We start from the raw sequence: 26,019 nt of genomic DNA on the forward strand, positions 1-26,019 counted from the left end.
ACAGACAAAATCTTTCATTCCAGCTTGATGCGGTCCATGTCGTTTATCACACCTTCAAGCTGCACAACGAGAACAAAAAAAAAACAGTTAGATTCTTATCATGTCATTAAGTATGGATGTTTGTGCATACCTTTGCAATCTGCCGCAAGAAGAAATCGCCGTACTGTTTTGTGGGTTTTGTTTCAACAACGTCCATCATGTCCTGCAGTTTTTCACCATCTTTAGATTTACTTCTGAAACCAAAAGCACTAATGACCTTGAGATATGGAAAGAGTAGGAAAAACATACATCATTTATGTCGAAATCAATGTCTGCATTGGAGATGATCTTCCCATCATAACCAACTGAATGAGTCTTGTGCTTGTATGTCAACAATATGGTCCTGCATTTTAATTAGTACATGTCAAAGACAAATAAAAACACATTGCTAAGACACTTTTAGTTAGGCATGCGGTTATTAACCGAACCTGTCAAACCGAACCAAAATGTCCGATTTTCGGTTCAAGTCAGTTAGGAGGTTTGGTTTGATTTGGCAATTCAAAAAAATTCAGCTTTCAGTTCTGTTTGGTATCGATTAATTCGGTTTCTCGAAAAAAATAACTGAACTATACCATCCTAAACAAAATTCTGAACCGAACTTACCAGAAATAATCTACCTTAACCAAAAATTTTAACAAATTTAAAATGAAATTTAACTGAATTCCAAAAATTTTGGTAGAAATTTTGAAACGAACTAACCAAATTTTTTCGAGTTTAGCAGAACCAACTAACCTAGAATTCCAAGTAACCAAACCCACATGGCTACTTTTAGTAAAATCTATATGCACATGGTTCCTCACCTTAGAGTTGGTTCATCAAGTTCCATGTAGTTTGCGAGCTTACCAAGAGAAATGGAGGAGTAGACTTTAAGGAACGTCCTCACTTGTATATGCACATGGTTCCTCACCTTAGAGTTGGTTCATCTGCTGCTTCACCTCATAAAGGAACATCTTCAGCTGAAGCCTGTATGCATCCTGAGGGATGCCACCGCCAAAAAAAGTTAAAACTCTTAAGAACACACAACTCCTCATAGTCATTAAACTTTAGTTAGTACCTGATTGTAATTGACAAGAGGCTCCTCAAAACTTGGTGCAGAAGGGGTGATAAACTTGGGGCACGCATAAGAGAAGAGCTCATCATAAACACCAAATGCCTCATCGTCGAACCTCTGCATCCTCATCATCTTCTCGCCATACTTCTCTCGCAACTGAGAGTTGACAGACTCGTCAACAAGTTCTGTCTGCGGGCAGAGGGAGAGACAGACCGCATGTAATGCATACATCTGCTCGTTCTTCTTCAGTAATTGCTCATACTGCGGTGACTTTTGGTGCTACTGCGGTGACTTTTGGAGGTACTGCTTTGTCTTGTAGATGTAGAGGAGAATCTTGTTGAATTCACGAACCGCATCTATATACCTGCCACAGTTTTGCCCCAATCATAATATAATTACAAACATGCACCTAATGAGAAAATGTTAAATAAAATCAGTGTTCTAAAAATCGGTCTGTGAATCAGACCTAGACGAAATGATTTTTCTAGAACCAATTTTAATCGGTCTAGTCTGCAAATCAGACCTAGATGAAACGATTTTTCTAGAATGATTTTTTAAAATCAGTCTAGCCACCTGCCTAATCAATATAAAGCGCATAACTACCGCCTAGCGATTTCTTGAACATTGAATAAAAGTGTACCTTGGCAACATAAGGTTGGCAAATCCATAGTGATATATAGTTGCAATATGGCATCCAATGACACTGGTGTAAACACATTGCTGAGTAATATCAATAGGCTGCAACCATTTCAAACCAGTATGGTAATCTCCCAGCAGGCAATGAACACGCAACAGACCAACCATGCTGAAGTAACCAGGGACCTTCAACACGTTGCTTCCACCACTGTAATCATACCCATCAGTGGCAGTGAACTGCTCAAGACCTTCCTTCTCTTGCTCCAGAATCTTGACGATGTTAGACTTCTCCACAAGTGCTTGCAAGAAGTTGAGCACTCCATACACATTCCACGCCTGAGATAGTTACATTGAAGCTTAGCTACCTTTCATTAATTTATTTCCCCTTTCTCTTTCTGATAATTTTTCTATGTCCTAAGATCTTGTTTCTGTAGTGGAACAAGGCTGGAGAGCAAGGAAGATTGCCTTTGCTTATTTTAAGCTTGAAGAAGAAGAGTGAAGAAAGAAGACCAGCTGTTGTGTTTATGCATGGCACAAGGGCAAACAAAGAATGGTTAAGGCCATGGCTTGAGGTAAAATCAAAATAACATTTTAACTTGTACTTTTTGATTTCTGATATACTTAAAGTTGAAACAAGTTGCTTGGTTTGCTTCTTAAGGCATATGCTTCACGGGGATATGTAGCCATTGGTTTAGACTCTCGCTACCATGGGGAAAGAGTTGACTCCAAAACCGCCTATCAAGATGTAAGTCATTGTTTATGATTCATCATCAACTAGTGGTCATTCTTTAGTCTTTTGAGATCTAACATTGTGGTTGTGGTTTTGGTGTATATTTCAATGCAGGCTCTTATTTCATCTTGGAAAAAAGGAGACACAATGCCTTTTATCTTTGATACTGTAAGAACATTACTCCCATTTTGCTCCATTTTTTTTGTTTCACTTTAGAATGTAAGACTCATGACCGGTGGCATAGCCTAATCATATATACTGTCTCCAAAACTTTGAAAAACTAATATACATACGTTTTATGGTCTCAGGTTGTAAAAATAATTATTAAGATTATCACCAAAATGTTAATAGTCTCTTAAATTTCATGATTAAATCTCAGGACCGACTCTGGTAAAACATTATTATTGCATCTAATTATTGATGTTGATGTTTTTGTTTTTCAGGTCTGGGATTTGATCAAGCTAGCTGAATATCTCACTCAGAGGAAAGATATAGATCCACAAAGGATAGGAATCACCGGTATTTCCTAAAAGGTCAGTCACAAAAGAAAGTACCATGAGTTGTAGCTTTTGGTATTAATACATTACTAACTCTGCTCATTTTGAAATCAAATACAGGAATGCATGCTTGGTTTGCTGCTGCAGTTGACACCCGCTATTCAGTAGTTGCCCCTTTGATCGGTGTTCAGGTGCCCAAGTTATCCTTGGTTGATGTTTTCTTTTCTCTTAACCAAATACTGATAAGCATCGCCGCAACTACGTGGACTATACTGATTTGTGAGAGGATGGTTTTCTACTTGAGAAGATTCTTCAAGTTTATAAAAAAACTAGTATGAACCTCGTGCGTAGCACGAGAATATTTTACTTACAAAGAAATTTAAGATATATATCATTGAATAACAAACATACAAAATTCACTTAAATTTGTTATAAAATTACATTGATCTTAATTAGCTCATAAAACACAAATATTAGTTTGAACAAAAAATACAAATATTAGTTTGAAGCATTTCACTTTAATGTATTGTTTGCTTGTGTTTTCTTAATTCTTAACCTGTTTTCGTATTTTTAACCTGCAACTTTTGTTTTTTTGCCCTATTACATTTAGTATTTTAATTGCAAACAAAAACGATATTACTGAGAAACACCATATTATGAAAGCAAATCAAGAGATAAATATCAGTATGTAAATTGGAAAATAATCAAGTAATGGAAGTTATCAAACTCTTTATTTCGGCCGTAGAAGATAGCTTTACTGCTTATTAGTATTACTCGTACTGAAATGGTAACTTGGAAGCATTGTTAGAGAATTATATGTATTAATGGATGACTCACGCTAATTTGACAGAAAAGAAGTCCAACATAATGATTTTCCAATTTCAGGTTTTCCAACCATTCTTATTTTCAAGAACGAAGACTTTAAAAATGTTATTTACCTAGAATAAAAGCATTGAAGAATTTGATTGTTTGAGTGTCTACTATTCCCTGTAGTCAAGAGGATGCTGTAGAGCTGGAAAAAAATATATTTTTAGTTGTGTATTGTTCTTTTTGCTCACTTTTAGTTGTGTATTGATTTATCAAACACCTAAAAACATAAATTATGTATTGCAGTAAATCATGTAGCGCAGAGCTGCGAACCAAAATTTGTTTTAGGAACTAAAAAGATAATACAGACATGTAGCTAAATTCCTCCTAGGGAAGTATTGCCAAACGGAAAGTTTCCTCACCTGCCCAGTCCGCTCTGCTTGCTCCCATGGTTGGCGCAGCATAATGATCGGGAGGGACATCATTGTGGAACACTCGGGTTGGGCTGTGGGAAATGGAACTAGTATCAACATTTGGGACAAGCCATGGCTCAGTCTCTCTGCGCAGGAAAGACCAATGGGACCAGCTCCGGAAGCGGTGGTAAATTGCACGGTCGCGGACCTGTTTACTCAAGATAAGAAGGCTTGGGATGTAGAAAAGATCAGACAGATACTACCGCTCGATGAGCAGCGTATACTCTCGATCAAGCCTAGTTTTGAAGGAGCCCCATATAAGCTAATCTGGCTAAATGATGCCTCTGGGGAATACACTACAAGATCAAGATACGCTGCGGCTCTCCTGCAGCAAAAAGACTTCCCTACAACCCTTCAAACTACACCGTCCTTCAACTGGCAAAAGAACATATGGAAACTTAAACTTACCCCAAAAGTTAAACTCTTCCTATGGAAGTTGTTCCATGGCGCTTTACCTGTAGGAACTCAACTTAGAGCAAGACAAATCAATGTGGAAGGAATATGTAAAACCTGTGGTTTACCTGAATCTATAAATCATCTGTTTCTCGAATGTGGTTTTGCTCAACAGGTTTGGAGCCAAGCACCTGTCTCCCCGGGCATCGAGAGTAGCGGATCCATAGACTTAAGGACAACCTGGGGCGGTCTGATTTCAGGGAAGAATCTTCCCCCAATGGGTGTAACGTCGGGACCCCTGGCGCCATGGATCCTCTGGCAACTATGGACAACGAGGAACAAGCTTGTGTTGGAAGATAAACGATGCTCCGCGGAGGAAGTTCTAACGAGGGCGATAGCTACAGCTAAGGAGTGGACTCAAAGTCAGCAAAGCCTACCGGATCAGCGTCTACGTTCTCCACCTCCCCTGCTTCTACAGGATTCAGGAGCTATTATCAGAACAGATGCGGCTTGGAATGAGGATCAACAGCTAGCGGGTTTGGGCTGGACGGTACAAGAGCCAAATGGAACCTTCTCTTACGCGATCCCATCAACGTTCGTCCGATCCACTCTCCTAGCAGAGGGACTTGCTATGCGAGAAGCGATAATCAAATGCAGAGATCTCGGTCTCTCACGTGTGCGATGCGATTCGGACTCTGCCACCCTAATCAAGGTCCTCAATGAAGAAGTCTCAAATGCAGAACTGTATGGAGTGGCTGCAGACATCATCTCTCTATCTTTTACTTTCAAAAATATTTCTTTTAATTGGATTCCCCGTGATAGGAACCTTGTAGCTGATAGATTAGCAAAACAGGCTCTGTCTGATGTGCTAGCCTTTAATGTCCCAACAAACTTTGGTTGAGAAATTTAATGAAGTTTGGGTGTTTCAAAAAAAAAAAAGACATGTAGCTAAAATATACCTCTGTTAGTTCTCTTCTGAAATTTGATCAAGGTTTCTATGGAAGCACTGACTTTGCATCTTTACAACACTTGAAGTTCCTATAACCTACCAAAAACCAATTTTCTCACTCAATATCTGAAACATTAAAATTATATAGAAAAAGTGTCAAAATTCGTTACTGTTATTGTACCACGTATACGTCTGCTTTCTATCTTTCTTCTCATTTTCTGCCGTATCTTACCGTGATGTTTCTTTGCACTGGTAGAATCTCCATCAAATTGGATCCACCATATCTATTGTTTCTCGAACCTTCTTCACCCGGTTCTGATGAAGCAAAAATTGGATGACGGACTTTGATAGTGTAGCTAAGGAATTTGAGTTTTTTGAGATCCGTTCACTCAGAAAATGGAACTCAGTACTGGCCATGACATTCCGTAAGGCTCCAATTTTGAATTAGGGTATTGGAATTCAAGAAGAAAGAGTATAAACCTATCGTATTCTATTTTCGATCCATTGGAAGTTTGGATGCTGTTCATCTGCTAATGCCGAATGTGAAAGATATAGGAATAAGAAAATGAAAAGATTCCAGAAGAAGAAGGAGAATCATGGTAGTGTAGTAGTGGGTTGTTTTGATAAACAGTCGATAATTTTTAGAAATAATGACGTAGCACAATATAATTGGTAAGGTGACTTGTACTTTAGTATATAAAGGATTTGCATGTTGGTCAGGGATTTAGATGGGCGATAGACAATGATGCCTGGCAAGCAAGAGTCGACAGTTTAAAACCTGTATTTGAAGGTCACATTCTGAATAAACTTAGATATGAATTAAGGTTATTAAGTATAAGGATTTCAATTCTCATAATTTTATTTTATGGTTTCAGAAGCAAGGATTGACATGGGAAAGAACGAAATCGACAAAGAAGTGGTCGAGAAGGTGAGAAGCATAACAGTCACTATAACAATGCGACTCAAGTGATTGGTTTGTAATTGTATACATTAAAATGAAACAGCTCCTGGCCTAGTCTCTCAGTTTGATGCAGCCTACTTGGTACCAGTCACCGCTCCACGCCCTCTTTACCTCCTTAACGGTGAGAGCACAGTCTTACTACAGTATGGCTCATTATCTACCGACACACAAAGAACAAAAATACTTACATGCTTCGCCGGATTCCATTTGCAGGCGCTAAGGATCCTCGCTGTCCTCTTGGTGGACTAGTGGTTCCGTTGAAGAGAGCTAAGAAAGCTTATAAGAAAACTGCATCTCCTAGAAAATTCAAGGTACATCACTGATCTAATCCTTCAGTCTATAGTTATAATGCAACCAGATACAATGATCTGATAAGTGTTTTGGTGTCTGGTTCGAGAGAGCAGTTCGTGGCAGAAAAGGGAGTTGGACACACAGTGACCAGTTTTATGATCAAAGAATCATCAGACTGGTTTGACAAGTTCCTTAAACAAAGAAACATGACTTCTAAGTAAAACTGGGGCACATGACCATATGTCACAGCAAAATAAAATTGTAACCAATAGATGCATGTTCAAGCCATGTCAAAACTTTGAACAAAAAAACAAGACATCTCAAAACTTTGGTTCCAAGTATATGTATGGTTAAATAAAAACATGAAATGCATATTAATTCAGTAGAGAGGTGAAGGTAGCACAGGCAAAATCTTTCATTCCAGCTTGATGCGGTCCATGTCGTTTATTACAGTTGGATTTTTTTTTTTTTTTGAAACACCAAACAGTTGGATTCTTATCATATAGTAAAAACTCTATAAATTAATAATGCTGAAACTTTGAAATTTTATTAATTTATAGAGATATTAATTTACAAAATTTTCTTTATTTAGATTTTTTATTTTAAGGTATATTTATTCTAAGATAAGAAAATTATTTGATTTTAGTGCATAGACATTAGTTGTTATTTTTGAAATTTGATATTTATATTAATTTTATTATATTATGCGTTGTATATAATATATATTGCATAGAACTTAAATGTGGTTTTAGATCTAATATTACTAAATCTCTTCAAAAATATATTAAGTGTTAAATAAATATAAAGATAATTCAATTGTGAATATAAAACAAACAATATAATAATAGGCTCTTACTTATATAAAATATGTATACATATAAATTATTAATTTATAAATTTAATGGGACCATATATTTACATAGAATTTTTTAAAAATTATTATCTTATTATTTTATTGATTTATGTCAAATTTTGAATCGCCTCGACCAGTAAAATTTATTAATTTATAGAATATTAATTTATAGAGGTTCTACTTGTATATGTCAAAGAAAAAAAGTATTGAGACACTTTTAGTTAAGCATGCTGTTATTAACCGAACCTGCCAAACCGCGGTTTTCAGTTCATTTTTCGGTGACCGGTTAATTCGGTTTTATCAACAAACAAAAAAATTAGCCAAACTATACCAATCTTAACCAAAATCTGAACCAAATTAACCGAGCTAACTGATCGATGACTCTCCAGATTGTGTCCTTGACGCTGTTAGAATGGACGAGAAACCAATGTCTCCAGCAACACGTGCATTGATGTGTGATGATGAACATGTGAACATATCAGGGAAAGAGACATCGGCCCGAGTGAGAACAAGCCAAGAGAAAGAAGACAATGACACAAGCTCGGAGGTTTACGTAGAACAAGAAAAGCTGATCTTGTCATCCTTCAGGGACCATCTCATTCAGCTCTTAAACCGTGGGAGCATAAACGGTACGTAAGCTGATAATTTTTGCTTGAGAGACCTATCCTTGTGCAGAAATGTAGAGCTATGAGATGTGCTAATCTAAGACATTGATTAAGCAGGAACAAATTTTCAAATAACCAATACAAATCCGAGTAGAAAGGAACCAGAAGATGAAGAGCAAAGCCATCGAGACTCACGTTTGGGTGCTTAGGAAACTTCTGTGACAAAACTTTAGCATCTAACTTTTTGTGACATATGATCATGTGACATTGTTCTAATAGTTGTACAGGAAGAATATCAGACTAGTTCCTTCTGGTCAAATATAACTTCTTTTTGACTAGCTACTGATTAGTAAGAAATTAAATTTATTTGGGATTTTGTCAATACAATACATGAGCCTTTCACAAAGCCCGCACGAAAACACGTTAACCTCAGACATTTTTATGTGGTTTCCGTATAGGTTTTATGAAAGAGTGATTGAAAAGTCGTTTACATTCCGAATTAGCAACATATGCCATGTTTGCGTGTAGGTTTTATTAAAAATATCTTTAAAAACCTTAGACATTTTATGTGATTTGCGTGTAGGTTTTCTGCTTTTTGATCTCACCACATTCACTTGTGCAAAAAAAAAATGATTTATCTTATACAACAATGTAGAAATAGTAATGTCTAATGATCATTTTGTCATCCTCTATGACAGCAGAAATAGAATAAAAAAAGAGAGATAAGATATATGATTCCTTATGTCGACAATTTTACAAATTAAACATAGGCTTCTCGTCCATTCTAACAGCAGAAAGAGAATAAAAATGTATTGGGGGTTAAGTACAAATTCTATATCTTAAAAATACTAATAAACATTAATTAAAATGTTTTTTTTTAAATTAATCATATAAAATAATATAATGTTTAATTTTGAAAGATAAAACATCATTAGTTGTTTAATTATTCATTTTTAAAATAAAATAATTATTAATTATTTATGTAAACATATTTTAGCCAAAACAAAACAAATAGTGAATACCTTTAAAATATAAAAATTAGTAAATTTTATATTAAAAATAAATATTATCTAATTTAAAATATTTTGAGATGTTAAATAATTTCAAAAATGGAAGGAATATGATATATCAAGATAAAATAAAGTTGCTTTGCTAACAAAAACAAAAACGATGACTTTTTTTATTGTGCACCATAACAAAACGATGACTAAAAGACGTAGATAAACCACAACCAGCAATAAGATCTTGAGCAGGTAGCAAATTTTCGTCACTGAACATTATAAAACAGAACATCCGTATCTATTTCCTCATAACAGATGGAAACGTTGACTAACGAAACCGATGAGCTCAGATCGGAGTTTCTCCACGTTCTTCCATGTCAAAGATCAGCCAAAGGTTTCTTGATGAAATTTTTAAATATCTTCTCTTAAATATTTGTATATTTTCTCTTTACTCATCTCTTGAAATTTTACTTTTGCAGTTCTTGTAAAGAACTGTACATTGTTTCTTCTTGTTTCCAATCTCCTAATCACCGGAGCTATGGAAACTCACGAAGCCGTTCACTTTCGATCTCAGTTTCTCCATGTTCTTCTTAGTCGACGATCAGCCCCAGGTTTGTTTTAATGATCTTATTATTAATATATAAACCTTCTTTTTTTATTCTCTTCATAATTAATCACAGAGTTAAATGATTATCTTCTTAATGAACTGTTATTATAATCCAAATCTTGGTTAACAGTTCCACTGGTAGCTGAGTGTTCGAAACCAGTGGCAAATCCTGTGTTTCAAAGTGCTGTTCCATCTTTAGCTGTGAGATATTATTATTGATAACTTTTCTATATTATATAAATATACAAAAGGAAAAATTCATTATTTTCATTACCAAACCAGGCAACAGAGTCTTGTCCAAAGGAACACATGGATAACTCAAAAAGTATGCTTAAAGAGGAAAACATTCATTTGCACACTGAGGTAATATATTTATTAACACTACTCTCTTGTCTTTCTAACAAGTTTCTGATCATTTATTTTATATGTGCTAAGATGTTGTTTTATGTAATGTAACAAGGCTGGAGAGCAAGGAAGATTACCTTTGCTTATTTTAAGCTTGAAGGACAAGAGTGTAGAAAGAAGACCAGCTGTTGTGTTTATGCATGCCTCAGACGCAAACAAAGAATGGTTAAGGCCATTTCTTGAAGTAAAAAAAACAAAAACATCTTAACTTATACTTTTGCTTTCTTCTATATTGAAAGTTGAAAGAACGTCTTTGCTTTGCTTTGTAAGGCATATGCTTCACGGGGATATGTAGCCATTGGTTTAGACTCTCGCTACCATGGGGAACGAGCTGACTCCAAAACTGCCTATCGAGATGTAAAGTCATTGTTTATGATTCAATCATCTATTGATCTTTCTGTAGACTTTTGAGTTCTGACATGATGGTTTTGGTGTAAATTTCAATTGCAGGCTCTTATATCATCTTGGAAAAATGGAAACACAATGCCTTTTATCTTCGATACTGTAAAAACATTACTTCCACAGCTCTATTTTTTTCAGTTTCACTTTTGAACTATTGGTCCATCTCCAAATTTTAATAACCAATATACATAAGTTTATGGTCCTAATTGTAAAAATAATTGTTAAGATACCAAAATGTTAATAGCTTCTTAAATCTCGGACCGGCCCTAGTACGACATTATTATTGCATCTACTATTCTTGATTTTTTTTTTGTTTTTCAGGTCTGGGATTTGATTAAACTAGCTGAATATCTTACTCAGAGGAAAGATATAGATCCACAAAGGATAGGAATCACCGGTATTTCTCTAGGAGGTCAGTCATAGAACAAATTCAGCACCAGGATTTGTAGCTATTGGTATTAAAACCATTACTAACTCTTGATCATTTTGAAACCAAACACAGGGATGCAGGCTTGGTTTGCTGCTGCAGTTGACACCCGCTATTCAGTAGCTGTTCCTTTGATCGGTGTTCAGGTGCCAGCTTATCCTTAGCTGATCTTTTGTTTCTATTAACCAAATACCGATAAGCAGCACTGCAACTACTTGGACTATACTGATTTGTATAAGATCCTACTTTAGAAGACTCTTTAAATTTTTAAAATGTTTTGTATGTTGGTCAGGGATTCAGATGGGCAATAGACAATGATGCGTGGCAAGCAAGAGTCGACAGCTTAAAACCTTTATTTGAAGGTCACAATCTGAATATATGAATTAAGATTATCATGTATGAGGATTCTAATTCCTTTGATATTCTTTTATGCTTTCAGTAGCAAGGATTGATATGGGAAAGAGCAAAATCGACAAAGAAGTGGTCGAGAAGGTAAGAAGCATGACAGTATCTATAAAGACTGCGACTCAAATGATTGGTTTGTAACTGTATACATTAAAATGAAACAGGTGTGGGACAGAATAGCTCCTGGCATAGCCTCTCAGTTTGATGCGCCTTACTCGGTACCAGTGATTGCACCACGCCCTCTTTACCTCCTTAACGGTGAGCACCAGTGTACTCTTATGTATGGCTCATTATTATCTACCAACTTACAAAGAAAAACAAATACTTGGAATATCATTTGCAGGCGCTGAGGATCCTCGCTGTCCTCTTGGTGGACTAGTTGTTCCAGTGAAGAGAGCTAAGAAGGCTTATAAGAAAACTCCTGCAAACTTCAAGGTACATCACTGATCTAATCTGATATTATGGTTCTAATGCAACCAGATACAATGATCTGAAAAGTCTTTTGGTGTTTGGTTTTTGAGAGAGCAGTTCGTAGCAGAAGAGGGAGTTGGACACACAGTGACGAGTTTCATGATCAAAGAATCATCAGATTGGTTTGAAAAGTTCCTTAAACAAGGAAACATGACTTCTCATTAAAACTGGGGGTCACACGACCATATGCCACAGCAACAAAAATGTAAACTAATAAATGCATGTCCATAAGAGACATCTCAAAACTTTGGTTCTATGTATCGTTAAAAAAAAGTATGAAATGCATATCAATTTAGTAGAGAGGTGAACAGACAAAATCTTTCATTCCAGCTTGATGTGGTCCATGTAGTTAATCACACCTTCAAGCTGCAACACCAGCTTGATGCGGTCCATGTGAACAGAAAAAAAACTTTGGTCCTCTTCTGTTTTGTTCTTCATCTTGGCTCTGTATTGACAAAAGCTTTGGAACTGGTAGACAAACTCATCCACCATATCCCTACAAGCACTGGTTCGGCAATTTCATGATCATTACTCCGTGCAACACCACCTACAATACAAACACACAACTTCTGATTAACTTCTAATTAGAACAAAAGCTTGTCTGAATCTTAACTAGAACATAAACTTGTCTCAATCTTAATTGACTAATATACATTAAAAGCATCTCAATTTCAGACTAAACCTGTGGGACCACATCTAGTTCTATTCAGACCAAACCAAATCAATGTCAATACAATTGAAAGAGAGACGCTTTTAAGAGAAACAAAACCGAAAACAAGCTGCAGCAGTTATAGTAAGACTAACAATCTCTGTACAATCCAGAATAGCTTCTAACAACATTAGCTTGTCTGAATCTCAGTTGACTAAAGTACAGTTAAAGCTTCTTACTTTCAGACCAAAGATGTAAGAACCACATCTACTTCTATTGAAAGATTGACACTTTAAGTGAAATAACACCTGAAACAAGCTGCAGTATAGTAAGACTAACAATCTCCGTACAATCCAGAATAGCTTCTACACATAACCTAGTCTGAATCTCAATTGCCTAAAGTACAGTTAAAAGCATCTTACTTTCAGTCCAATCATGTGAGACCACATCTAGTTCTATTGAAAAAGAGAGACACTTTCAAGATAAACAACACCTAAAAGTCTGAAACAAGCTTGTCTGAATATACATGTAATGAGTAGAAAGTGTATCTTGTATTGACGTACAATAGAGAGTATATATACAAGCACTGATCTCTTATATCTACTAGGATTCGTATATATCCTAGATACTCTAACATGAGTTTGTACTTATCTCTAACATATCATCTTTATCTCTATACACCCCCCCCCCAAGCTGGAGAAGAAATGTCTTGGATCCCCAGCTTGGACAAAAGATATGTGAATGTAGTAGGCGGTAGGCTCTTTGTGAGGAGATCAGCTGGTTGCTCTTTGGTTGATATATTTTCTGTTGTGATAAGCTTCTCTTCGACTGCATCGCGTACTTGGTGACAATCATTTTCAATATGCTTACTACGCTCGTGGAAGACAGGATTCTGAGCAATGTATATGGCAGACTGACTATCACAGAACATGCACATAGGACTACGGAGAGTGATGCCGAACGACGTGAGCATGTGCTTCATCCATTTTAGTTCACGTAACATATAAGCCATACACCGATACTTTGCCTCAGCGGAGGAAGCAAATACTGTGTTATGTTTCTTGGTCTTCCAAGACACCGGAGACTGTCCAAGAAGAACAATGTATGAGCTCAATGATCTGCGAGTAAGAGGGCAGGCGCTCCAATCTGAGTCGCAGAATGCCGTAACGTGTAGGTCAGAGTCAGAGCGTAGCAAGATCCCCTGAGCTGGACACCCTTTTAAATATCGAACTACCCGTAGAGCTGCGTCCCAATGTGCTTGAAGAGGTTGCTTTATGAATTGGGAAAGTATGTGAACCGAGTAGCACAGTTCTGGACGAGTGAAAGTGAGATAGATAAGGCGTCCAACGAGGCGGCGATACGGAGCAGGATCACCGAGTGGAGTTCCTTTGGCAAGACCGAGCTTATGGTTGAGTTCAATAGGGGTGGAGGAGGGTTTACATCCAAGTAGCCATGCGTCAGTAATAATATCAAGGGCATACTTTCGTTGTGACAGTCAGAATCCCTCGCTGTTGCGAGCAACCTCAATTCCAAGGAAATACTTAAGCTTTCGCAGATCCTTCATATGGAAGTACTCACAGAGATAGTTTTTGAACTTTCGTAGAGTAGACATGTCATTACTTGCAATAAGAAAGTCATCAACGTAGATTAATATGTGAAGGCTGACTTTGCCGCGTATGTAGGAGAAGTGCGAGTAATCTGGTTTGCTCTGAGTGAAAACATAAGATTTCAGAGCCGTACTTAGTTTAGAGAACCAGCATCGCGGAGACTGCTTAAGGCCATAGATAGATTTCCGGAGGCGAGCAACTTTGGTTGGATCTGAACCTTGAAAGCCCTGAGGAAGCTTCATATAAACTTCTTCTTCCAAGTCTCTATGGAGAAACGCATTGTGCACGTCCATCTGGTGAACTTCCCATTGTTTACCGTGGTGGGTTTTGCGACAGGAGAAAACGTATCAGTGTAGTCGAGGCCTTTGCGCTGACGGTTCCCACAAGCAACTAGTCTGGATTTGTTGCGAGCAGGTTTACCATTGGCGTGGTATTTGATTTTGTATAGCACATACTGTTGATCACCTTCTTTCCTGGAGGTAAAGTGGTGACTTCCCACGTCCCGTTTTGAACATGCGTAGAGTATTCGTCAACAATAGAGTCTCGCCATTCTTCAAGTTCGACAGCCTCTGCATAGCTCTTTGGTTCAACAGCTGATGTAATTTCTGTAACAAATGCCTTATGGCTAGGAGAGAACTTGGCGTCAGACACATAATTGACAAGAGGATATAAACTGTTACCTGAGACCGCATAGGAACCCGGAGTGGAATCAGGAGGAGCGAGAGTGTGTGTATTCTTTCCGACTGTGTTGACCACGTAATTCTTGAGAAGGACAGAGGGTTGGCGCTGACGTTGTCCTCGTCCTAGTATTTCAGGAAGGCCAGGAGATGGTGGTGTTGCAAGAGGTTCATTGACGTTAGGTGGTAGTTGGGAAGCAGTAGGAGATGCCTGTGGTGTCGTAGTAGTGGGATGTGGACTAGTGTCTGTAGTATTAGTCGGAGTGGTTGATGTTGGTAGAACGGGTTCTATTGGAGCAGAGGGAGATACGGGGAGAGTGGTTTCTATTGGATTAGTAGTTGAAGGTTGTAGTGTTTGTTCTATCGGTGTAGTGGTAGTGGAAATTGTAGATGTAGTGGTAGTGGTAGGAGGACCGGGAGCAGGCGACGCCAGGGAGAGCCACTCATCGAAAGCGAAATCATGTTGAGGCATTGGTGTAACGTGCGAAGGGGGTAACCCAGGGAATTGATCTTCAAAGAACACGACATCATGGCTTGTAAAAAACACGTTCTCCTCAAGTTCATATACATTCCACGCCTTCTTACTGTATGGGTATCCAACGAAGATGCACTTGTGACTTCGAGCAGAGAACTTATCTGAGTTACGTGGCTGTCGCTGAGCATAGCACAAACAACCAAAGACACGTAGGGTGTCCTGTTTTGGAGGAGTACCGAGCAGAAGTTCGTAAGGAGTGAGTCCATGCAAGAGCTTAGTAGGAGTTCGGTTTATAAGGTGAGCGGCTGTGAGTATGGCTTGGCCCCAAAACAATAACGGGTAATTGCGCTTGAAAGAGGCAGGCGCGAGCAACGTTTAGGATGTGACGATGTTTCCTCTCCACTCTACCGTTTTGTTGTGGTGTGTCGACAGAAGAGGTTTGATGATTGATTCCTTCTTGCCGAAAATAAGATTTTAGAGCCATGAATTTTGTAACATTATCTGTTCTGAAGGTTTTAACATGTAGACCAAACTGTTGAAAAGACATGGCGCAAAAGTTTTTGATTATGGATGCGACTTCTGATTTCTCGAGCATTAGGTGAATCCAAACTGCTCGTGGGTAATCGTGACTATGGTGAGAAAGTAAACAACACCACATGATGCTGGTGTGCGATACGGACCCCAAACATCACAATGAACAAGATCAAATGGCGCAACTACTTTATTTAAACTTTCGTGAAAAACCTCACGTGTTTGTTTAGAAAGCAAACAAATGTCACAAGAATCCGTATGAGAAAAATCAACAGGTAAGCTATCTAAAACCGGCAGAGGAGATAAAGAATTGTAGGAAGGGTGTCCAAGAGTCGGGGACGTGGTTTGGGTCGTATGGAGTGTCTTGCCGCGACACGTCGTCGTAGTTGGGAGGAGTATCTTCGAACTCGTAGGTGCTCGCCATATTTGCAGATTCTACAGCCCTTGACAGTTTCTGCTGATTTTAGAAGAGAGCGAGAACGAAAAGAGAGACGCAATGAATTATTCAAATTTTAAAACTAAATAAATACCGAACAAAGAACTCAATGAATTATTTTAAGATCAAATAAATACCGAACCAAGAACTCAATGAACTATTCAAATTTTAAATATAAATAATACACTTAATATATTAATTATATTTAGTTTTAAAATAACAAAATATTTTAACTATATTATTTATAAACAGAATTATCTGAACAAATTGAATTATCTAAATATTTTTTTAACCAAAATATTTTTAACTATTTGGATAATTCAATATTTATCTGAGAATTTTTATTTTCCTAATATTTTCTCTTAAAATCTGAATTATCAATAAAATTATCCAAAATAACATAAATATCTGGAAAAAAAACCCAAAAAAAATAAGAATTGAACCTAATTTTTTTTTTCCAATATTATCTAGCTTTTAATTTTACTATTCCAGTTAAACAAACAAAAACAAAATAACTGTATTAAAATCGAACAAAAATTCATAAATAACCGAACAGATTCTAAATTTCTAAACTTAAAAATTGAAAGTCAAATTAACCGGATCGAACCTAAATTCGAAATGCCCAGGCTAACCAGAATGTTTGCGGATGTGATCCGACCCAACTTCCACTTAACCAGACCGGTTGGTTTGATCGAACCAGAAAAGATGTCTTGCTTGTCCCTTTGTTCGTTCATAGAAGGTTTCTTCCTCTCTGGGTTAGAATACAACTCTCTCGCAAATGTCACAGCTTCACCTTCACCGTCTCTCCCTCCCACTGTCTTCCACTCGTTTCACAGCACCGCCTTCACCTTCCTTACATCTCCGCCGTGAAGCTCCGTCGCCGACACCACTCACCAACAAAAGCTTCCCACTTTCCTCAACTTCCGAGCTCAATTCATCAAAAGCCACCGCCTTTCGTCCACCCACCGTCTCAAAATCTCCTATCACTTGCAGTTTCAGCCAATCCGGTGAGCTTCAATCCCTAAAGAGTAGAAAGTTACAAGCTTTGAAATTTTGGGTTTTTTTAATATTTCAAGATGATTGTTGACGACCATACAATGATGCTATGACTTTGTGAGTCTTTAGTTAAGTACAATGGTTCTGTTCTTCTATTAAGTAGTTATTGTTGATTGATGTATTGTTTCAGACATTACGCCACAACTTGAGCTTAGTAAAGGAGGAGATCAAAGGAAACCACAGAAGCGAGCCAATGGCATCTTTTGGATCATACTTATCAATCTTGGCGTTTATGTGGCAGATCACTTCTTTCAGGTATTGAACTTGAAGTTATGGTTTTACAATCTCTTGAATCTCTTCTTTGGATTGACCATCAGCACGAGTTTGTAGTTTTGGGAAAAGAGTGTTGAGCATATCTTTCACATTTGTATCTTCTTTATTCAATTAGGTTCGCAGCATCAAATCTCTCTATCTGTACCATAATTTTCCAGCGTGGTACCAGTTTGTGACTGCAACGTTCTGCCATGCTAGCTGGTGAGAACCTCCATGCTTTCTATGATTTTTCAAAATTAAGGAATGTTGAGATTCCATGTCAAAATTTTAAAGGGACTAACACTAATATATAATTAGGGATGGGTCTATTCACTTATCGTCAATTGATTTTAATTTGGAAGCTCAAAAAAACTTAACACGGTATCAGAGTCTAGTTTGTTGCACAAGTAGGATGGCTTAAAAATGATTTTATTACAATCCTAAAGTGGATCAACACTAATATATAAGGGATGGGTCTATTCACTTATCGTCAATTGATTTTAAATTGAAAGCTCAAAAAAACTTAACACGGTATCAAAGTCTAGTTTGTTGCACAAGTAGATGGCTTGAAAATGATTTATTACAATCCTAAAGTGGAGTTTAAAGTTCCTACATGTAAAGTTTAAATGGATCAACACTAGTATATAAGAGATTTGAGTGGACACTAATATATGATGCTAATCTTTCCTGATTGTTCTTATTCTTTTTGTATATATATTCTAGGAACCATCTCTCCAGCAATCTTTTTTTCCTCTACATCTTTGGTGAGACTTCAAGATTTTTTCACATAATTGGATTCAGTTCAGAGCTAATGGAACAATGGGACTTGTTCTTGTGGTTAAACAGGAAAGCTTGTTGAAGAAGAAGAAGGGAACTTTGGTTTGTGGCTGTCGTACTTATTCACTGGTGTTGGAGCTAACCTGGTTTCTTGGTTAGTTTTGCCGAGAAATGCAGTTTCGGTTGGAGCCTCTGGAGCTGTTTTTGGGTTGTTTGCTATTAGCGTCCTCGTCAAGGTACTATCTCTCCTTGTTCCAGGTTCTTGTAGCTTTCTTCTTCTGTCCTAACTTCTTTTTAATGGTAGATGTCTTGGGATTGGAGGAAGATCCTTGAAGTTCTTATACTGGGTCAGTTCGTTATTGAGAGGGTAAAGAATCTTTCAACATGTAGTAGCACATATCATCAGTATGGTTACAACTGTTAATGGGATGGTAATGTTTTAAGATCATTGATTCTGATAGGTGATGGAAGCAGCTCAGGCTTCAGCTGGATTATCAGGAACTATATATGGTGGCTATTCTTTGCAGACTGTTAATCACATTGCACATCTCTCTGGTGCTCTTGTTGGTGTTGTGTTAGTTTGGCTACTTAGCAAATTTCCCTCGGAAACTGTGGATCAAGAGGTTCAAAAGTCCCCCAAGAAGTGACTGCGAGAATCGGTGTGACGATGTGGATCAAGAGAGGTTCTGTTAGTACCAATTCTTTTGCAGGAGAGTTATACAGCTGATTTGTCTATCTTAAGCAAATTAGGAAGGTGTGAGTCTGCAGCTATTGTAAACAGAGACTGTATAATAGATTTAGAAGAACATTATGTTGTAATGTTCATATTGTGAGCTCTCACAGTATCAACTACTTGTGCAGCTTTCTCCATGTATCCTGCACTTATTACCTATATTCAAGCTGACCAAACTTTATTAATGAAAATCAACATGAAGGGTTTAAATTGCCTCACCGGTCCATGACCTCAACGAAGCCTTTGATTAAGGAATTGAATGAAGAGCACAAGGTTTGCTTCAACTCTCGTTGCCTTCATATTCTGCACAAACTTCAAACCATCACTCACTCTCCCTTATCTGCAATACCCTCCCACACGTTTCTTCCACTCGGTTTAGCCGTCTCCTTCATAGTCATCTTCTCGACCATCGCCTTATCCAGATGGCCGAGACGATCTAGTGTTGTCTATTCTTCATGTTGCTGATATGTCTTGTTTTTCCATTCTCACTTCACATAAGATTGTGTTTTTGAGTTTTAAGCAAAAGAGGTGCACCAAAAATCCGCATTTTAATATATTTAATACAGTAAGAACTTTATCAACAAGCGGGGATTACTCAGTTGGGAGAGCGTCAGACTGAAGATCTGAAGGTCGCGTGTTCGATCAACGCTCACCGCAATTTTTTCCCCTGCTTTTTGTAATATCAAATAACGTGTAATAAAGACATTGTTGAATTCATTGTCCTAGTCTGCTAAATGTTGAAACAACCATTTCATATTTATCACAAATTTTGAGCTCTTAAATTTCATTTAATCCATTAAGTTATTGGGGATGATTTATACATTTAAAACGTAGTAACACGTTTTGGAGAAATATAAACAGAAAGTAATTAACAACATGCTATAGTTACGTGTTATTCAATTAAATATATTAAAATTTAAAAGATACGGTAGAAACACAACAACAATAAGGTTTCTTTGCTGCCACCCGCATAGCTTCGGTTGGTTGCGTTTGTTGGCGTTTTACAACAATCACTCAAACAGTTTTAAACCGTTCTAAATCTCTTAAATTCAAAAACTGGTTCTATCTATCGTTTACGGTTGTAGGCGACTGCGGGAAGGTTTTAAAACAATACAAATACAAAAATAAAAATTTTAAATTGAAATAATAGAAATACTAAAATATATCTATTATATTTTAATTTATATTATAAATTTTTAAAATAAAAATATTTTCTATAATTTTATTAATATAATTTTTATATTTATTATAATATGATGTCGTTTAATATTTTTATAATTATATAAAATGTAAATATTGTTAATTTATTAGTTAACCGCTGGTGTATTTGGTGGTTTACCAGTCATAAAAATTCCGCAAACACACCAATTTCTAACCGCAATACCAGTCGTACAAATCTCTTAAAACCACTTAAAACCGCAACCACCTGCATCCGCAAACTCCCGCAATCACAACCGTTGCGATTACACCAGGCCCTAAGTAATGGATACCTAATCTGATATAGAGTCATTACATTCTTTTTTTTTTTTTTTTTTTGATCAAATAGAGTCATTACATTCATTCTCGGTTGATATCGAGTTGTAGATTACCTAATGTTGATTGACATGGAATCAGATTCAACATAGTTCGATCTGATGATTTTATAATGAAATTTGGTTCGAAATGGGTTATAGAAGAATTGTTATATCGAATGGTTTTAGAAATTTCATATCTCTTACAAGTTGGCATCTAAAATAATTTATAGGGAATATAGATCAATATAAAAATTACAATTAATTAAATTCAGCGCAGAACAATGAACATCAAATCTACATGTTATTTCATCTGATAAGTGTTTAAACTGTGGTTAAATACTTGCAATAGTTGCATTCTATTCAAACGATTCCATTAAACGAGAGCTATGCTATAAACGTTTTAAGGATTTTTTTTTTTTGTCAAAGAAATATAGAGATATGAAACGTTCTAACATTTCCAAACATTTCCAAAAAGTTTTTAAATGGAGGATGAGTGTGATCGGGTAATCACCCACTTAAAATACAAAAATGGTTGATTAAAACAAAAATAACAACTATAGACATAACAGCAATCCTTTTAATCTCTTGGCAAGAGCATACTGGCCGATCGCTAAATCCCCAACTATGCGACACTCCAATACTTTGTTAAATGCAGAGACACCAATATGTACATAACCATCTAACCTATTATTTTGTAAAAATTATTGTAATATTATATTATTATACACATTGACATCACATGACACTATACATATATTTCATTTGACTAGACGCTAACTATTGTTTATGGACGTGGATACATATAATATATATAGTCGTACATGCAGACGAAGGACTTTTGACACATCATCTTTACTTACGACAATGTCTCCAATCAAGTTATTGTCCAGTATCTAATTCTAGAATGTGCGTACGTCCATGTATATTATTGATATTAGGTCAATAACCATTTTGGGTTATGCCCTTTTTCAAAAAAAAAAAAATAACCATTTTGGGTTATGCAAAGATTTGATCCAAAAAAAAAGGTTATGCAAAAGACGAAAAATATGCAGAACAGAACAAACAGAGAGACAAAAAAAAAATATCCATGTTTATTGTTTTTAAGGATTGACACAGATTTGATATTTAATTCTTTTACTCCATTTCATGGAATTCTATATTTGTAAGACAGAAAATATATATAACATGCTTCCAAATATGTCTTTAAATATACATAAAATATATATGTCATGTTTACTTCATTTTTTACACCATATAACATGTCATATTGCCGTTCTTCTTCCAGATGTGGCTACTTAATTAACATTGAACTAGTGGTGCAAGGACGTGGAACTGCACAAACTAGGTCCAGTGCAGTTGGTATAGTGCCTCCCGAGTCCTAACCAATTTCAACTGAGACGAACAAGGTTCAACTTGCATGGAGAAAATGTGATGATGATACGCCACCAACCCTGACTATCCAACGTGCATTGAAGTTGTTCTTAGTGGAAGTCAAATTTAATAGGAATGATTATACGCTTTGGTCCGTTTTACACAACCGGATATATTAACATCCGACACCATTTTTAGGAATGCATGCATGATGAAATGTATCAATATATGGATCATCCATATCCTTATTGTGTACGTATACATAATGTATCCTTATCAACATATATATTCTGGCACCACCCCTATATTCATGTTAAGAAGAAACCTTGAGAAGTTCACATATTAAAATTTCATTAGATCGATCTAAAGTATGACATTATTTGACTCATTAAGTGAGAATAAATATATTTTTAATAGTAATTGAATTAAAAAAAAAAGTCACATCTTATCTCTCTTTCTATATTGATATATTCTATTGGTTAATCCTGTAGGTTCTGGAAAAAATATATTTAGTGCTAAAAAATGGATTGTTTACCGCACTATTTCATCTAAGTTTAGGATGTTTTTGATTAATGTCAGAATATAACCAGATCATTTGTTACAGCGGACCCACGTTCAAGGTAATGGGATCACTTGACACCATAGAAATAGTAAGAATTACATTTGCAAGCTAAATTTATAAAGTTGTGTTGGCGTATTTGGTTCCAACCCTTTGGTGACACCAATATTTAATTATTTATGTATTTAATTTCATTATGACCCCTGAAAAAAATCTTCTAGGTTCACCCCTGGTTTATTATTGAGCTACCATATAAACTATTTGAACCATAGCAGCTTAAATGGGTTAAGTAGAAATAATTGTATTCTCAGCTAGAATCAAACACATGACAAACGAAATTACACTGAACACAAAGTTAACCCTCACCGATAGACTACCACTACTTATTGTATATATGTTATTGTATATATATCATACATTTTTATTGTATTTCATATATAAATATTATCATTAAACCACCACCACTTCAAACTTAAGAATAATTAGTATAGTCCTAAGCATTTTTTATTTAAACTTATAGTGTTGGTTGCTATAAAACAAAGACAATAAACTATATATATGTCAATATAGTATAGTTAAATGTTGTTTTTCTTTGTTTGTTTAGATTTAAGTTTGTTTTTTTCTCCTAAATGGGAATGTCTTTATCGAATAGATTCAGCATTATGTGTTTGCATGACTGACAGAACATAAAGCCTAAAGGAGATTGTCTTTACCCATTATGTTTATAAAAATTGGAATTAAGTAATGCATTGACGTTGAAATTTTTATATATTTATTGATAAAACCATCTCTCAAATTTTGTTGGTATCATTGTTTATTTGGTGTTCAGTTCGGTAAAAAAACAAAACTAAATAAAACCAAAATAAACTAAAAAACCTATATGTTTTAAATTTTTTATATCAAATAAACCATATGTATGTTATTAATTAGAAATCGTGATATGTGGATATAATTAGGTTATTAACATTTAACTGATTAAAACCGGTTAATCACAATACAATAGTAGATAATAATATAATTATATGTAAACTATATAATATAAGTGATAGTGTTTATATTTAATTTATTTATTAATCTAATATTTATTTGAAAATTTGATTTTACCATATTATTCTGTTTAAAGTTAATAGCTATTTATATAAATTATTATTTATTTTCTTTTTGTATGTTGAAAATTTATTTATTATGGTAAATTTATTTATTTAATAATATTAAATTTTATTTTATATGTGATCAAAATTTTAATAAACTTTATTTTTGTTATTAGTGTCTACTAAAAATTTAGATAATTTATTTAAAAATTACAGAAAGAAAATAGTATATATATATTAAATTTAAATAATTTAAAATAAAGTTCATAATTATTTATCAAAAATAAATCTAATTATGGTTTTTGGTTTAAAATGAATGAATCAAAATTAAAAAGTATTTATACTGAAAGGAAACCAAAATGGATATAATACTAAAATAGTTGTTAATTTTTTTAAACCAAAAAATCCAAAATAACTAAAATAAAACTGGATTTAAATCCAAGTTGAACACCCCTATGGTTATCATGGTATAGTTAAAGCTGTTGGTGGCTTTCAAATTTTATTTAACATGAATTTATGTTCAAAGCGTATTCAAAATTTTAAAAAGTTCAGAACCTTTAACATATAATATAAAGTCCATAAATTAATAAATGTGATAGATTAATAAATTTCATACGTCTCAATTAGAACCAGTGTATAATATGACATAATTCGATAAAATAATAAAAATATTTTTTTAAAAAATATTGTGTAAATACATGGTCTTAATATAAACATAAATTCATAATTAATATGTATAAAGTTATATAAATATAAACATTAAGTGAAATTTATCTTTAATTTTTATTATATTTCTAAACATATTGATGTTTGTCATTTTACTGCATTTATATTTATGGTAAATATTTTCTATATGCCAAACAATCGAATAAAAACAACATAAAATTTGTATCTATAAAATTTAATTAACATACAGTAAACTATAAGTATTATTATTATATTTATATTGAACATCATTTAAAATAGATAAAATCTTAAAAACAAATTTTCTGTAAATTAATAACTTTATTAATTAATAAAATAACAAACTTTCAATATTATTAATTTATAGGGGTTTTAATGTATATTAAATACTTTTACACAATAATTACCAAATATATAAACAGATTCACAAAACTTGTTCAAAAATCTTATAAAACTTATGGTAATATGACCAATCTTTAAGACTGGATGTCATGGAGGACAGGCGGCAACTACACTATATTAATAGGCCATTAACGCTTTAAACGTGGTATTTAATAATAATTGATTCTGGACATTGTGAAAAATAATATTAAATGTGTAGAATTTTTGTACAAAAAAATACTTGACGAATATACAATATGTAAACATATATTCTCTTATTCCAGAATGAATATGGTAGTATAGCGAATAAAACACCACATTTAGAATTTTATATGATTTAGCAGATAACAGAAGTAGTATCAAGAGATTTCTTCAAACATTATCTAATAGTATTTCACATGCAATGAGTAAATATATTTATCTATATTTTATACAGAATTTAATGAATTATATGGAAATACTTTCATAAGGAACAAATCAAGATAAATTATGTGAAAATGATTTCAAAATATCAAAATGATATATATATATATATATATATATATATATATATATATATATATGTGTGTGTGTGTGTATATACATAATGATCGCATCAACTTCAAGAGAAATTAGGCTGAATATACCTACAAAAAGCCAATATTAACTAACTACCCTAACACTATTGTTGACACTATTGACATATTTATAATCCAATATAACTCATGCCCAAACTATCTCATTCCTTCTCTCTTCTCTTTCTCTCGGGTCTCCACTATTCTAATGACCAAACAATCTTCTTCTTTTTTTATCTCTCTCTTTTGAATCTCATAAAAATCCCTAAATATAGTTTATAGCTTTTTCAAGTCTACACATGAATTCTTCTTCTCTTTTCTACTTTCACAGATGTAAATTGGTTGTCTGTTATGTATTTTTAAATTAATACAGAACTTGGATCTTATCACTTCATGAGTTCGTCTACCGCAACATCTTCGTCAGTTCACTCGGTCTCAACCACCACTGTGCGTATTGGATAGATCTCGTCGATTCAGATGCTGGTGTGTGTATGGGCTGTATAGGGTCTCCCCGACATCAATAAAAACAACATGAAGCAAACACTTCATGGTGAGTATTGTGAGCTCGTAAATCTGTTAATAAATGTTACAAAACATGTTAAAGATTTTTTAAATGGTTTATAAGATGTTAATAAATAGTTGACATTGGCTTATACATAATTTGTTAAA

At 34.8% G+C, this 26,019-nt stretch overlaps 2 protein-coding genes and 1 long non-coding RNA gene across 4 annotated transcripts; 2 read left to right on the forward strand and 1 right to left on the reverse strand.

Moving 5' to 3' along the window:
* Positions 1 to 15: 15 nt before the first annotated feature.
* On the reverse strand, positions 16 to 4,990 carry LOC106415015. The gene is made up of 3 exons (XR_007319645.1): positions 4,755 to 4,990; positions 131 to 4,688; positions 16 to 59 (listed from the first exon to the last, which is right to left on the reverse strand). It is a non-coding gene; the product is annotated as an uncharacterized LOC106415015 (long non-coding RNA).
* LOC106403716 (putative esterase YitV) lies at positions 4,226 to 12,301 on the forward strand. 2 transcript variants are annotated; one of them, XM_013844522.3, is made up of 14 exons: positions 9,464 to 9,680; positions 9,766 to 9,897; positions 10,024 to 10,094; positions 10,176 to 10,256; positions 10,354 to 10,482; positions 10,569 to 10,655; positions 10,749 to 10,802; positions 11,022 to 11,112; positions 11,203 to 11,273; positions 11,420 to 11,489; positions 11,567 to 11,619; positions 11,697 to 11,790; positions 11,876 to 11,967; positions 12,061 to 12,301. In XM_013844522.3, exons 1-14 carry the CDS (start codon positions 9,602 to 9,604, stop codon positions 12,166 to 12,168), a joined length of 1,212 nt encoding a protein of 403 aa, XP_013699976.2. In that variant the 5' UTR covers positions 9,464 to 9,601; the 3' UTR covers positions 12,169 to 12,301. The 2 variants fall into 2 exon arrangements, 1 of the variants encoding a protein (XP_013699976.2); XR_007319644.1 differs by lacking the exons at positions 9,464 to 9,680; positions 9,766 to 9,897; positions 10,024 to 10,094; ... (6 more) ...; positions 11,420 to 11,489; positions 11,567 to 11,619 and adding an exon at positions 4,226 to 6,503 and having other exon boundaries at positions 12,061 to 12,144.
* A 4,789-nt stretch (positions 12,302 to 17,090) lies between these two features.
* Positions 17,091 to 19,406, forward strand: LOC106403728 (rhomboid-like protein 11, chloroplastic). Its single transcript, XM_013844533.3, has 7 exons — positions 17,091 to 17,385; positions 17,565 to 17,689; positions 17,823 to 17,908; positions 18,410 to 18,450; positions 18,533 to 18,699; positions 18,768 to 18,830; positions 18,925 to 19,406. Exons 1-7 carry the CDS (start codon positions 17,157 to 17,159, stop codon positions 19,108 to 19,110), a joined length of 897 nt encoding a protein of 298 aa, XP_013699987.2. The 5' UTR covers positions 17,091 to 17,156; the 3' UTR covers positions 19,111 to 19,406.
* Positions 19,407 to 26,019: the final 6,613 nt, after the last annotated feature.

This window comes from Brassica napus, chromosome C2 (assembly GCF_020379485.1).
Source record: "Brassica napus cultivar Da-Ae chromosome C2, Da-Ae, whole genome shotgun sequence".
Classification (NCBI taxonomy): Eukaryota; Viridiplantae; Streptophyta; class Magnoliopsida; order Brassicales; family Brassicaceae; genus Brassica; species Brassica napus.